The sequence below is a fragment of the Miscanthus floridulus genome, chromosome 2 (genome assembly GCF_019320115.1).
Source record: "Miscanthus floridulus cultivar M001 chromosome 2, ASM1932011v1, whole genome shotgun sequence".
NCBI lineage: Eukaryota > Viridiplantae > Streptophyta > Magnoliopsida > Poales > Poaceae > Miscanthus > Miscanthus floridulus.
Genome location: NC_089581.1, coordinates 173612684 through 173627021, shown reverse-complemented (window position 1 = coordinate 173627021; position 14338 = coordinate 173612684). Strand labels below are relative to the sequence as shown.

At 45.9% G+C, this 14338-nt stretch overlaps 1 protein-coding gene across 1 annotated transcript; it reads left to right on the top strand.

Moving 5' to 3' along the window:
- Positions 1-8530: 8530 nt before the first annotated feature.
- Positions 8531-10618, top strand: LOC136540724 (phenolic glucoside malonyltransferase 1-like). The gene is made up of 3 exons (XM_066532737.1): positions 8531-8566; positions 8738-9501; positions 9632-10618. Exons 2-3 carry the CDS (start codon positions 8797-8799, stop codon positions 10430-10432), a joined length of 1506 nt encoding a protein of 501 aa, XP_066388834.1. The 5' UTR covers positions 8531-8566; positions 8738-8796; the 3' UTR covers positions 10433-10618.
- The last annotated feature ends 3720 nt before the right edge of the window (positions 10619-14338 follow it).

Sequence of the window (14338 nt, the reverse complement as noted above, 5' to 3'; positions counted from 1 at the left end):
GCACACTAACATAGGGTAGTGTCTTTGCTTTTGTGTGGATACACACTATCTAAACTAGAATTGTGGTAGGTGGCTTGTATTTTGAGTAGGCTAGCGCAACACTTGCTTCGCCTCATAATTGTCTAACCATTTCCTTAAGTGTTGTTGTAGAAATTTTATTAGGCTATTCACGCCCCCTCTAGCCATTAGGACCTTTCACCGTGCCAGACCAGCTGCGACAACTGATGGGTCGACATCAGAGTAGAGAAGACTACAAGCAGAGCCACACGAAGGAGAGTACCCGATAGGGATAGGTGTTGTGCGGGAACACCGGAGGGAGAGAGACGCATGATAGGGGCATGTGTGGAGTAGAGGCATGTGGACCAGCAAACACACGCGAATGGAGGGCGTGTGAGACCAGTAGGAGGGGAAGGAGTCAGCCATTGCTGAGCTTGAGCGCGAGCTGCGCGGGGAGCAAAGGGAGAGAGGAGGGCCACACGCAAGAAAGATGCGGGCACGAGGGAAGTAGAGAAGGCTACGCTTGGCAGAGAGGGAAGTTCATACAGGAGAGAGCGAGGGAGCAGACAATGCATGCAGCGTGTGATGCTGGAGTGGTGTCAGAGCCGCAGGCATGGGAAGCACGTGTCCACATCATCGTGGCTGGCGCGTCGTGCGAGACGGCTAGGAAGGAGTGAGCACACGCGTGGGTGTGAGCATGCAGTGCACAGGAAGCAGAGGGAGCAGGAGCGGATGGGAGAGGAGGAGAGGCGCGCATCACACGTAGGGGAGAGGGGAACCGTGCATGGCCGCACGGGAAAGAAGACTACGCACGGTCATACGGGAAGGTGGTGAGCGCGCGTTGCGGCGCGGGGAAGATGTATCACGTAGGTTGAGCGCGCGTCGTGTAGGGGAAGCGGACTGCGCTAGGGAAAGGGTACGAGCGCGTCACATGGACGTGGGATCGCGCGGGGGAGAGGGAACGAGCACGGGCAGGCAGGAGAGGCATGCGTGTCAGGCCATAGGGACTGCGTCCGGGGCCGGCGTGTGTCGTGCGGAGAGGGCCATGTGTGCGTGAATTGCACACGGGAGTAGTGCGAAAGCAGAGGGTGGCGCGCAAAGCGCGCGTCGTGCTGGAAAGAGGTTTGCCGAGAGGTGGGGAAGAGAATGCGCAGCCTTAGGACGGCAGTGCGGGGAGGAGGCGCTCGGCGGTGTGGGTGCAGCGCGTGGTGGGTGGCCACACGGCTGTGGAGGAGAGTTAGAGAAGATGAAGAGGCCGGAGAGAGACTCAGAGCGAGGAAGGAGAGGAGAGGCAGGAAGAGAACCTAGGCGTCAGATACCATGTAGAAAGGAAAAGTAGAACACCTCACGCACATTAGGGAGGGGTGACTTTCATATATATATATAGCCATAAGGCTGTCAGTATATTTACAACTAGACTCCTAGATATATACATATCTAACAGCATGGCTTCTATTTGGTGGTTGAAATCGAGGGGCTGGACACTACTACATAATGGGTAATCACCACCGCCACTTTTACCGTCGATTTGCTAAAAAATGGCGGTGATACTCATCACCACCGATTCGTATTACGAACTGTTGGTGAAATGATTTTCACCGCCGGTTCGTGATGAGTCGTTGGTGAAAATTTGGGCGGTTATCACCGTCTGCTGATAACATGAACCGACGGTGATAAACCTAGCACTATAGTCGGTTTGTGTTACCAACCGGTAGTGATGGTCGACCCATTTTTACCGCCGGTTTGTGGTACCAACCAGTGGTGAAAATAATTTCATTAACGGTTCGTAATACGAACCGGCGGTAATGAGTTATGCTACAGCACAATAAAATTAATGACTTTTTCAAACAAAGTCGGATGAAAACAAACTTCATATCGAAGTTGAGATCTACATCTTTGTAGTTGATAACTTTTTATTTGAAATTATTTACAGTCCCATAATTCTATTTGAAGCTCTTATACTTTAAAATTCAATTTCTTCAAATTATACAAACAACCTCAGATGAAAAAATGATCAAGAGTAAAGTTACACATCTCGCTATGATCTACAACTTTGTAGTTGACAACTTTTTCATTCAAAATCATTTAGGGTCTTAAATTTGTATCTGAAGTTCAAAAATTTAGAAATTTAAATTTTGCAAATGACATCGGATGGAAAATGAACCAAAACCAAAGTTGTAGATCTCGATGAGAATTACAACTTCGTAGTTGATGACTTTTTCATTTGAAACTACTTGATGTCCCAACAGTATGGCTGAAAATTTAACGATTTGAAATTCAAATTTGTCAAATGACCACTGATGTAACACCCCGGTGTTATGCCAGCATTTAGGCACTGCAAATCATGCATATCATACATCATCAAGCATCCTAATCATACATGCCTACTCATGTAAATAACAACTGAAACACTGCTTCGAAACATACGAAATATGTTCGTGAAATGTAAATGTTGCATACACTTGTTTAGAGTGGTTTTGCCCTGATTATGCTTGCTAGGCTAGTAAAACATGTTTGGCTATCATGGTAAATCATCTAGAATTATTTAGCACAATTTTTGGAGCAAAGTTTGTATTCAAATTATTTCAAAATTTTGCTTTAAAAATAATTCCCAAAAATTAGGGTTTTGAGTTAAAATTAACTTTGATTTTATAATTCAAAATCTAGATAGAATTGGACTTTGGTTATAAAAGCAAAGTTGTAGAGAATTAAATTCTAATCAATTTTCATTGTTGGTACATTTTCAAAAGATGTCATTTTCTTGCTCAAAATGATATTTGAAAGCTGATATTTAAAAATTTCTTGAAAATATAAATTGAAAAAGTCTTTTCTCATTTCGCGGGCCGCCGCCTCGTTTCTTGGCCCATGGCCGAAGCTGGCCCAGCAAGCCTCCCGCCGCGCCGCGCTCCTCGCCTTGGCCCAGCCCAGCCCAGCGCCGCGCCTGGCCTGCCTCCGCGCTCGCCCGCTCGCTGACGCGCCGCGCCGCGTCCCGACCACGGCAGAGCACGCCCGCCGCGTGGCGGCCATGCGCCGTCGACGCCACCGCGCGTCGCAGCCGGCCTTCGCCCGCTCCCACGCGCCCGCCTACACCTGCCGACCGCGCTGCACTCCTCTCCACTCCTCCCGCGCGCAGCGAGCTCGCCACCGAGCACCACCGCAGCCGCCGGGCAAATTCGCCGCCCCTCCTCCACCTTGGCCAGCAATCAAGCGCCCGCAGCTCTGCCTCGCTCTCCGGCACTTGGTGCTCACGATTGTGCCGTCTGTTGAGCCCAGGTAGCGCGTTCTCGCGACTCGCCACCGTCGGCCATGGCGCCGCCGTGCTCGGCCGCCATGTAACTCCCCCTTCCTCCCTTTCTCCTCCCTGCCTAGCTGCCTGCCCGCATTCGCCAGCTCCTCATGAACCTCAGGCGCTCGCCCGCTTGCCCTGACCCGGCCGGCAATGGTCGTCGGCCCGCTGGCCGAGCTGCGCCGCCGCGACGTCTCGGCGCCGGCGTGAACGCCCTTCGCCTCGGCTGAGCTGGGCCAAGAGGCCGTGGGCCGAAGCCCCTGCCAGGCCGCCGCTCTTCCCCTTCGCTCGGGCCGCGCAGGCCGAGTGTGGCCATGGGCCAGCTGATTCCCGCGGGCCGGCCCAGTAGCAATAGTATGTTTATTTTCAGTTTTTCTTTATTATTTGAAAAGAGAAATGATTTGGAAAATGTTTGGATACTCAAATTTGCTCCAAATCTATTGAAATAAATTTTGCTAGGTTCCTTATCACCAGATCTACTTGGAAAAATTATTGCATGTCATTTTTGAGATACTTTTCTGTAGAACTTTATTTAATCATGGATATTGCTGATAACTTGAAAAATAGGTAGAAAAACCTATAGGCTTCAGAAAAATATGATTCCAAGTTTGTTGATCTTCTTATGTAATGTACTTTCTAGGAAAAATATGTGTCATGCATGTGCTGAAGAAAAATTTTGAGGTGTAGTTCAAGTGCCTTTAATGGCTGATTTTTGTTATTTTAGCTAGAGAGCAAACTTTGTATAAAACATGCATGTGATAATTTTTGTACAGTGATTGTATGCTATGAAGGTCATAGGAAAAATGCTAACTCTGTTGTTTGACACTTTTCACAGTACAAAGTATTTTCATGTTCAGAATTATGCCATAGCTTGTTATTTTTGTGTAGGCTAATCCCCCCATTCAAATACCATGAAAATATGATGGTAGACTACTTAGGGTAGTACTGTGCTATGGTAATTTTCTAAGATTTTTCTAAGCAATAAAAATAGATGTTACTATTCAAACCTATTATTAATTAGGGTTTAATCAAGTGTTGCTTTATGTGTGATTAAGAAATTAGTGAAGCTTTGGTGTATCTTTGAAGCATTGAATAAGATGTGTTGATTGAGCATATTAGTAGTAGAAGAGAATGCAGTAGATGACATGTGCTTGTAGTATATGTTCTTGGATGATGTTGACTACCTTGCATTCAAACATATCCATTGTATTCATCTCATTCGATGCACCGATTGCATAAGTGCTTACGCACATTGCATCATACAGGATCACAAACCGAGAACCCAGTCGTCATACCCGAGGAGCCTGAGGAGCAGCTCGAGGTGCAGCCGCAGGAAGTGCCCGAAGCCGACGAGGAGGATGTTGAGGAACTTCCGGAGTGCCCCGATCACCGCCTGAGCTCCTTCGAGAGAGGCAAGCCCCGGAGCATTTTCTCCCAGTTTGCAATTATTAATTAAATGCTTTACTTTAATTGATGCATTATGTTCAGGAGTTGTTTGCAACCGTTGCTGCATTATACCTTGTCTACCTTTGTTATACTATATCCTTGTTACCCTGGTATCCGCAGTCGAGTCAATGTTTAGCTGGCTTAGACCGGTAGAAGTCGGGTGATTTCCTGTCACCTGCGAGCTATAGGTGGTTACCTGGATCTGCTTGGATGACTATGAAGTCATGGTATAACTAAGTGTTAAATGAAGTTGAGACCGGACGGAGACTTGTAGAGTTTTGGACTGTAGTGCTTTCCGTCTGTGTCGATTAAGGACCGACCGTTGTTGGGCCTCGAGTCATGTTGAACGCATGCCTTACATTTAGCTGGCCGGATAAAGTACCTTCCGACCGCGAAGCTGGGAGATTATTTGGGCCGAGTAGATTGCCCGTAGTGCACTGTGTCGAAGCAGGTGTGGTAGGACATGGGGGCGAGATGATAAGACCAAAGTGCAGTCGGTCGGCCCCTGGGTACATGTGGTTCCTGGCAAACTCGAGATTCCTGGATAGTTGACTCGGTGATCAATATCTCACTTTAGCGGGTGAGTGAGGTTTGTGTAAGGAATAAATCACAGCTGGTTAGGAATCGATTCGAATCGCCATTGCTCCTGGATAGTGAGCACTTGACTTGAGTGACTTCATCGTAGTAATGTTGATGGAACACTTGGACAGTTATAATGAATATTACATTATGGAAGTTGTTTAATGATCATTGGTTATCATTATCTGCTTAATCACATGTTTGCTCTAGTATAGGTGCAAATCTAGTCGACAGGTTATAATTAATTAACTTGGCAATAATGTCTTTAGAAAGGTTCTTGAAATGTTAAAAATGCTTTCTTTGCAAATGAGTCAGCTACCCTACGATAAAGCCTTCATAATCCTTGGTGTCACTTATTTTCGGTTATGTCGGGTAAGTCTAGCTGAGTACCTTCTCGTACTCAGGGTTTTATTCCCACTTGTTGCAGATGGGCAGATGTATTACGGCTACTGTATCAACTGCCTTTATCCTGCGATGGGTGTTGCTTAGGACCATGGGCATGGTCATTTCTTACATCTCGTCTGATGCTTTTGTTGGAGATGATCATTCGCTGGCACTATATTTGAACTCCGTGTGAGTGTGTGTGGTTTGAACAAATGGCTTCCGCTACTTTTATTCGAACTTGTTTTGTAATAACTATGTTTAAACTCTGATGTATCTGAGATACAAACTTTTATGTAATATGTGATGGTGACCGCTAAACTTATTACGATCTTAGCTGGAATGGAAGTTGGTTTGAAATCCTTCGTGATTTCACGGACTACCGGGTTATACGGGCTTAAGTTCGCTAAATCGTCTGTTCTGGCGGATGATTTTCTTACTTAATTTCGTATAATTGGTCGGTTCTGTTACAGCTGATAGCAAAACCATCAACATCAAAGTTGTAGATCTCGATCAGAAAAACAACAACTTTATAGTTGATGACTTTTTTTATCTGAAGTCGTTTAGGGTTCTAAATATTTATTTTAAAATCATAAGAAGTTAGTACTAAAGGAATATACATGCTGAATGAACACAAGTGACTTAGGGGCGAAGTAGTTAGAGCAATTATACCTGAGGGTACATGTTTTATGTTCGAATCCTAGCACACCGCGCAACGCGCGAAAGATCGCGTGACTTGTGACTTCCCGGGATTAAAAAAATTGCTATTTTTTTAACCCGATTTTGAAATTTCTAGAAATTCTTATCACCACCGGCTGGTAACACGAACCGATGGTGTCCTAACTGACTGGTAATGGCCATGAACATCACCGCTGACTTTCACCAAGTTGATAAAGGTAATATAAGCCCTGTCAAGTTGTAAGTCGACAGTGTGGACTTTGTCTGGACATAGCCCAAAGCAAGACCTTGTTTAGTTGGCGAAATTTTTTAGAAAATGGTACTGTAGCACTTTCGTTATTATTTGGCAATTAGTGTCCAATCATAGTCTAATTAGGCTTAAAAGATTCGTCTCGTGAATTTCGTCTAAACTGTGTAATTAGTTTTATTTTTTATTTATATTTAATGCTTCATGTATGCGTCCAAAGATTCGATGTGACGGGAAATCTTAAAAAATTTTGCAAAATTTTGGAAACCACCAATGAAAACTGTCACGCCAAAGCTGGCCGGTCAACCTGGCATAGTATAAATTGAGAAAGAGACTTTAGTTACATGATGCCTAATGGGATATTTTTTGCAAATGGGATGAACTCACATGGATCAGCAGAAATATTATGGGATTAAATCGTTGGAGTGTGTTTCAGTCACAAATATAAAAGTAGATTTACATTTTATCACCAGCCAATTAAGTTTATCTTAAATATTAGTGTGGAATTCTGTGGATCTATATCATTGTTTCACAGTCACCAATATCAAAACATATGATTTGTAGAAAAAATGAAAAGTAATTCATATAGGATAATAAGGTACCACAAGTAAAGTAGAGGCATGAAATAGAAAAAAAAATACCATTGCATGGAAAGGATGAATAAAGAACTAATGGTTAGGAAAATCAAATTTTATTGATTAGAAAGCATACACAAATAATCAGTAGAGTTGATTTCTTTAGAATAAAGTAAACTGCAATTTTGTTCTTTGAGAAAGGATTATCCTATACAAAGGGATAAACGTGTCAAATAAATTCAGGAAAGTTGGCATAATCATAGATTATGGAGTCTACATCATGAACTGAAATAACCACACCCTATAGTTACCTGGGAAAAGAAGGAAAAGACATCAAATAGAAAAGGGAACGCTAATTTGAATTTATGTTTATTGCCAGCTTCTCTGACTTGATGAAATTTGGCTTTGTTTACTAGAACATGTCCTGTTTCATATAATTAATCTAAAATACATCTAATGTGCAACGAAAAACAAATCCTTGACTGAAGACCTTAATAGATCGAGTATAATGGGAGTGTTCTGAGTTCTGATCACATCTGCACAAATGCACCAATTCGCTTGGTATTGAGGATAATTACATTCATCACCATAAAGTTAAGTGGAGGACAATCTCCAAGCAGGATGAATCAGATAAGTGCATATAACAGTTCAAACTACAAAATCCAGCAATCCAGTACCTAACTACAATCCTGCGCCTACAGACTTCCAAGTAGACAAGTTACCATCAGGCTTCAGCCGTGGCGCGGCCAATAGAAAGAGTTGTGGGCATGCAGGCTGCATGATTTTAAAATTTTCAGTGTTTAGTGGACTTTCAGAACAGCATTGTTGTTACTAGCAAATTTACAGGCTGAGTACATATCCAAAACAGAAAGAAGGATAATTACAAGCTGAAGTGCACTAAATCAATATCTAGTCTCATGTTTGGAGACCCATTTAAGTCGATGTTACAAATGGCAAAACTACAAAACACGATGATTGGAGTCCCGAATATGCAATTTTCTCCACTCAGTCATGATTGACTTTGTGACTTCCGAAAAAATGGTTGTCCTTTTTTATTTCCTGGAAATGATTATCACCGCCTGGTAACAAGTTATTACCGACGGTTCTTAAAAGGTCTTTCGGACCGGGGGTAGGTGGCGACATTTCTGCGGCGGGTGGTTACAGCTGGTTCGAAAAATCCTTTAACAACAATCTGGGTGTAGTAGTACACGAATCTCAGTGCAGGCGGTTGAATGAAACAATGGCCGGAGCATCCCTCCTCTCTGGTCAAAATTTTGACCTTCTCACTTCTCTCTATATATGTATGTCTTCCATTGCTCGCCCTCCATCATCAGCTCGCGCACAAATCCTTTAGAGCTCTCTCGCTCTCTACTACAGGTAATTAGTACTAGCATTCATGTACGTTTTCCAACCTTAAGTATTCAATGCCAGCTTCCATCTTTTAGTTGCATATATGCATCTCTATTAATTTCACAATGCAAAATCTCTTTCATGCATCAATTATATGATATATATATATGATCCAGAGCTAAGTACTACTACTTGTAGGTTTCAGAAATTTACTTTGACATCAAGTACGTAATTAAGGAACCAACCAGCTGCTTCCGATGGAAACAGTAGCCCCTGCCGGCCTGCGCTTGCTCTCTGTGTGCCGTGTAGCGCCGGCGCCGGCGCTGATGCCAGTGGACAATTGCAGCAACGTGAAGGCGAAGCTCTCCTTCTTGGACGTGCCGTGGGTTGCGACGCCGCCGGTTCAGGAGGTGTTCCTGTACGAGAAGGGCGGCGGTGCTGAGTACGGTGGCATGGTGAAGCGGCTCAAGGAGTCCCTCGCCGCGTCGCTCGCGCTCTACCTCCCCCTCGCCGGGAAACTGGCCTACGTGCAGGAGACCCGGGACATTGTCATCGACTGCTCCGACCCCGGGGTGGCCTTCTTCGAGGCCGAGGCGATGGCCGGCTGCATGGACTTGAGCCGGCTCGCCAGCGACGACGACGACGATGTTCCGGCGATGGAGTTGGCGAGCCTGGTGCCAGAGCATGATGCCCGTGTGCTTCCAGCGCCGGTCATGGTCGTGCAAGCCACGCGGTTAAATGCTGGCCTGGCGCTCGGCGTCTCCGTTCACCATGCGGCCGTCGACGGCCGTGCCTTCGATCTGTTCATGGACGCGTGGTCGTCCATGTCCCGCGGCGGAGCCTCACCTGTGACCAATAAGCCGCTCTCCCCGCCAAACTACAGCAGGGAGGCCATCGCCCATCCCAGCAGCGACGAGCTCGCGCACGAGGTCCTCAGCAAGGTCGCGCCAAATCTGCCCCTGGTGAGCATCGCAGTAAACATATTATATTATTATTATTACAAATACGAACTCACACTCACACATGCTGCTGCGTGCGCCTGCACTAGCACATACATAGCCTTACCACCCCTTCTCCCTCTCTCTCCTTGAGGCGAACGCGATGGAGGAGAATGACTACATGAGCCATAGCTACCGGCTGCGGCACCGGACCTTCCTCCTCGGCGCCGACGACATCCGGACACTGAAGCAGCACATCGATGGGCTCGTCGAGCGCAGACCCAGCGGAGAGGTGATGATGGCCAACAACAAGAAGCCGGTGTCCGCGTTTGTAGCCTTGTCTGCTCTGAGCTGGGCGGCATTCGTTCGGGCCAAGGGACTCGCTGCGGGGGAAGACACGTACCTCGTCTTCCAGGTCGACCTACGCGCGCGCCTCCGACCACCCGTCGGTGCGGGCTACATTGGCAACTGCGTCAGAGGTTGTATAGCGAGTGCGGACGCCGGGGAGCTCCTCGGCGACATGGGGTTCCTGCGCGCGTCGCGGGCGATCCAGGCGGCCGTGAAGGAGGCGGTGGAAGCACCGCTTGACAGGATCGGGGAATGGATGGAGAGGCTGATTGCATTGCCCGCCGCGCGGCAAGCCAACGTGGGGGGAAGCCCGCTGTTCCGAGTGTACCAGACGGCGGACTTTGGGTTTGGTATGCCAGACAAGGTGGTGCCGCTGTCCATGGCTGGGAGCCCCGAGACGACGACGACGACATGCTATCATGGGGTCGGGAGGTCTGGCCACCATGTGGTGCAATCCTTGTCCATGAACGACGACCATGGCGGAAGGATAGTGCTCTCGGGTGGTAAGAGAGATGGTGAGGTCCGTCTGTCTGTGTCGCTTGATCCGGTGCTCATGGATGCTTTCAAGAACAACATCAATAACATACCAACAAGGTCGAGATTGTAGACAGCACCACCACTCTATGCTATGCAGGAGATAAGCTGCCTGATATATACCACTCTGTATCCATGTAATTTCACAAGTATATGAGCCCACTGTTATTTAGCGCCCTAGCTAGGCGCTACTCCGCAACCGTCAAGTCTAGTGGAACTGACATGCCCCTTGCCGCCGGCTGTGTCACCATCGACGTGAGCACGCGAGCCATACATAGTTTGGTAACCGGGAAGAGGGAAGCTTTCCCCTTTTCGTGAGTTCTGAATAGATAAAATATGATCCATGTCTCGTTCATACATCGACGGATGCATATAGCCCCTACTTTACTAACTTCCCACTTGGGCTCACATGTCACTCACTCTTCTTTAACTCATGCTACACAACACTACAACCATTGCTTTCTTCTGTATGCGTGCGGCTTCAGTTTCTGCTTCCTGTGTCCGGCGTGATACCTCCCCCTGCTGGAGTAAGTTGCTTGTCCCCAAGCAGCGGCGTCTGGCAAGCGTTGCTTGAGTACATAATAGTCCTCCCATGTTACTGATGAAGCCGGGAGCCCTGTCCAAGTCACATGCACCTAATATATAGGCTGTTACCTTTCTTGACGAGCCGGTGTTCGAGAATGTGTTCAGGAGTTGATGTAGAGGCTTCCAGATCAGTTGTTGATAGTGAAGTCTGAGTAGACTGGAGAGTAGTCGGTGTGGAAAGGATTCAGCTGTGAGACATCGAAAACATGATGGATTTCGCTTCGTGCAGGTAGTTCCAGTCAGTATGCAACAGACCCAATCCGCTCTAATACTTTGTATGGCCCAAGTACTAGTATGAGAGTTTGGGGTAGGGTCTGTTGGTCACTGAAGACGGTGTGTAAGGCTGGGGCTTGAGCAATACTTGATCTTCCACAGCAATAATATTAGCCCTTGTTTACTTCCACTTCAAAATTTTACATCCTGTCACATCAAGGCCCTGTTCGGCTTACCCCATATTCGACTTGTTCGCTTCTTTTTTCAGCCGGAACAATGTTTTTCTCTCACAACAATTCAGTCAGAACAGTGTTTTCAGCCAATTTCAGTCAAGTTTCAGACCAGCGAACGAGTCCAGTTTGGACACATGTATGGAGTATTAAATATAAAATGTATACCCAGTGCAGAGTGCATCCGCTCTATGCGGGGTCTGAGGAATGGTGTCAGTGGCAAGCCTTACCCTCGCCTGTGCAATGCAAGGAGACCGCGACTCGAACCCGGGACCTTCCGGTCACAGACGGTAAGACTCTACCGCTTGCACCAGACCCACCCTTCATGGAGTATTAAATATAGACTAAAAATATAACTAATTGTACAGTTTGCAACTAATTTGCAAGACAAATATTTTAAGCCTAATTAGTTCATAATTTAACAATAAAGTGCTACAGTGTGACGCCCATGTAATATCTTTTATCGGGCCGGATCTAAACCAGGCCTTAGTGCGCTTCCTGTCAGCCATTACTCTCAGCACTAGATTTGTCACGTTGCAACAAATTCCATCGTCCAGTCGGCATTCGCCATGTGTGCCTGCCAGTACGTGACCACCGCCAATCATTAGGCCGGCCGCGAAAGAGGACTCCATTAACGCAGGAATTTAATAAGCATAGGAACTAGCCGTACCGCGCTGGTCCAGGAGAGGAGGACTACTGCGACTGTGACCTTTCCTGGAGCAGCAGACACTGCCCTGCCTGTTCGTCGTCCCTCCCTCCCCTCCATCATGCCTGCCCCCCTGCCCATGGTGGCTGCTGGAGCTGCTGCTGGGCCGCGCTGCCCGCTGGCCACTTGATGAGGATTCGGATGACCTTGCTCTCACTGCAGCCGAGTGATGCGTCCACGTTGCAGCCATCACGACACTAGTGCTAGTACTAGTACTACCATGGTGCAGTGGTCTCCACTGTCCATGCACTCCTCCCAACTCACTCAGGACACGTTTAGTTCGGCCGAATGGGCGCCGCCAACGCACTGCACCTACACTGTAGCTACAGTGTCGCTTTGTTTTTATTTGGTAATATTTGTTCAATCGTTGACTAATTAGGTTCAAAACGTTGTCTCGCAAAACCAAACTGTGCAATTAGTTTTTGATTTCGTCAACATTTAGTACTCCATGCATGTATCGTAAGTTTGATGTGACGGTGAATCTTCTTTTTGCATAGTGTCAAAGTTGGGAATTTGGGCCCAGTTTAGATCCGAAAAATTTGGCAAAATGAGCACTGTAGCGTTTTCGTTGTTATTTGGTAATTAGTGTCCAATCATAGTCTAATTAGGCTTAAAAGATTCGTCTCGTGGATTTCGTCTAAACTGTGTAATTAGTTTTATTTTTTATTTATATTTAATACTTCATGCATGCGTCCAAAGATTCGATGTGACAAAAAATCTTGAAAAATTTGGCATTTTGGGAGGTAACTAAACAGGCCCTTGGTGGAACTAAACAGGGCCTCACTCTCATCATCGTCTCACCTTCACGCTGTGAATATACAGAGCAGGAGAGCGCCATTCTTCTCTTCGTTAGGTGATTCACAAGCAAAACGTTCTTGGAACTGAGAGGAAAGTGCAGTGCATGTGATGCCTATGGCCTCTGTCAGGAAGTTGGTTGCATGCATTTGGTTAAGTTTTCGAGCCTTGTTTAGTTATTCCTCTAAAGTTTACTCCCTATTATATTGTATGTTTGACTCATATATAGAGTATTAAATATACATTAAAAAAATAACTAATTACACAGATTGCGACTAATTTATGAGGTGAATTTTTTAAGCCCAATTAGTCCATAATTTAATAATGTGGTGCTACAGTAAACGTGCTAATGACGAATTAATTAGACTTAGTAAATTCACCTCGCAGATTACTAAAGACTTCTATAATTTATTTTATTATTACTATCAAATACTCTCGTCTGACACCCTAAAACTCAACGTGATATCCTAAACTTTACAGCTCGATTTAAACACCACCTAAAGCTGGGTGTACTTGTGTACACACAGTCACGCACTGGGTGACATGTCGCGTGCCGTGTTCTCTTTACCAACCAATAATTGTGTTCTCAGAGAAAATGAACACTAGTAGTACTGGCTCGTAGTACGCATGTCTGAATAAATCAGATCTAATCACTGATCAGGACGGTTTTCGGTAGAGTGCCCTGTAGTATTATGGTGTGACGTGAATATGTGATGTCAGAGGTTATTTAGCAGCTGACGCCTAACTAAGGCTCTGTTTGATTCCATAAGTCAGGTGACTTATTAAGTCAGATGACTGAAAACCAGTGACTTATAAGTCATGCCTATTTAGTTATAGATGACTTATAAGCTTATTAAAGGTGTGGGCCCCACACGAAAAGGGTGACTTATAAGTTTTAAGCAGGGGTGAACCAACTTAAAACTTATAAGTAGGGGTGACTTATAAGTTGGTGGTGTTTAGCAAAATAAGTTAATTTTTTCACTTTTTAACTTATAAATAGATGACTTATTTGGAACCAAACAGGGCCTAACTGCAGCGGTCATGCATGCTGCATGCATGTAGGTGTAGATAGCCCCATGAGGCCATGACCGATGTCTCATGTTGTACTAGTCAGCAGCTTGCAGACCCGACCTATATTCGGTATGTTCGCTAGTTGGTTTTTGGATTGGTTTGGGCTGACTAGTGTTAGTTTATTGTGAGAAAAACACTATTAGCTAACTGGTTTGGGCTGACTGAAACCAACGAGCGAACAGGCTAATTATGTTATTATCATTTTTGTTTTGTGTCCATCCAAGAAAAATAGCAGCCGATGCATGCATTCCAGGGAGCACTTTTCCTGACAAGGGCCAGCAGCAGCTGGAGACCACACAGCAACCACCCCACACCACCACACACACGCTTGACTACTTGAACACAGCCAAAAGCTGCCCTGGACTGCAGGAAGAGGATT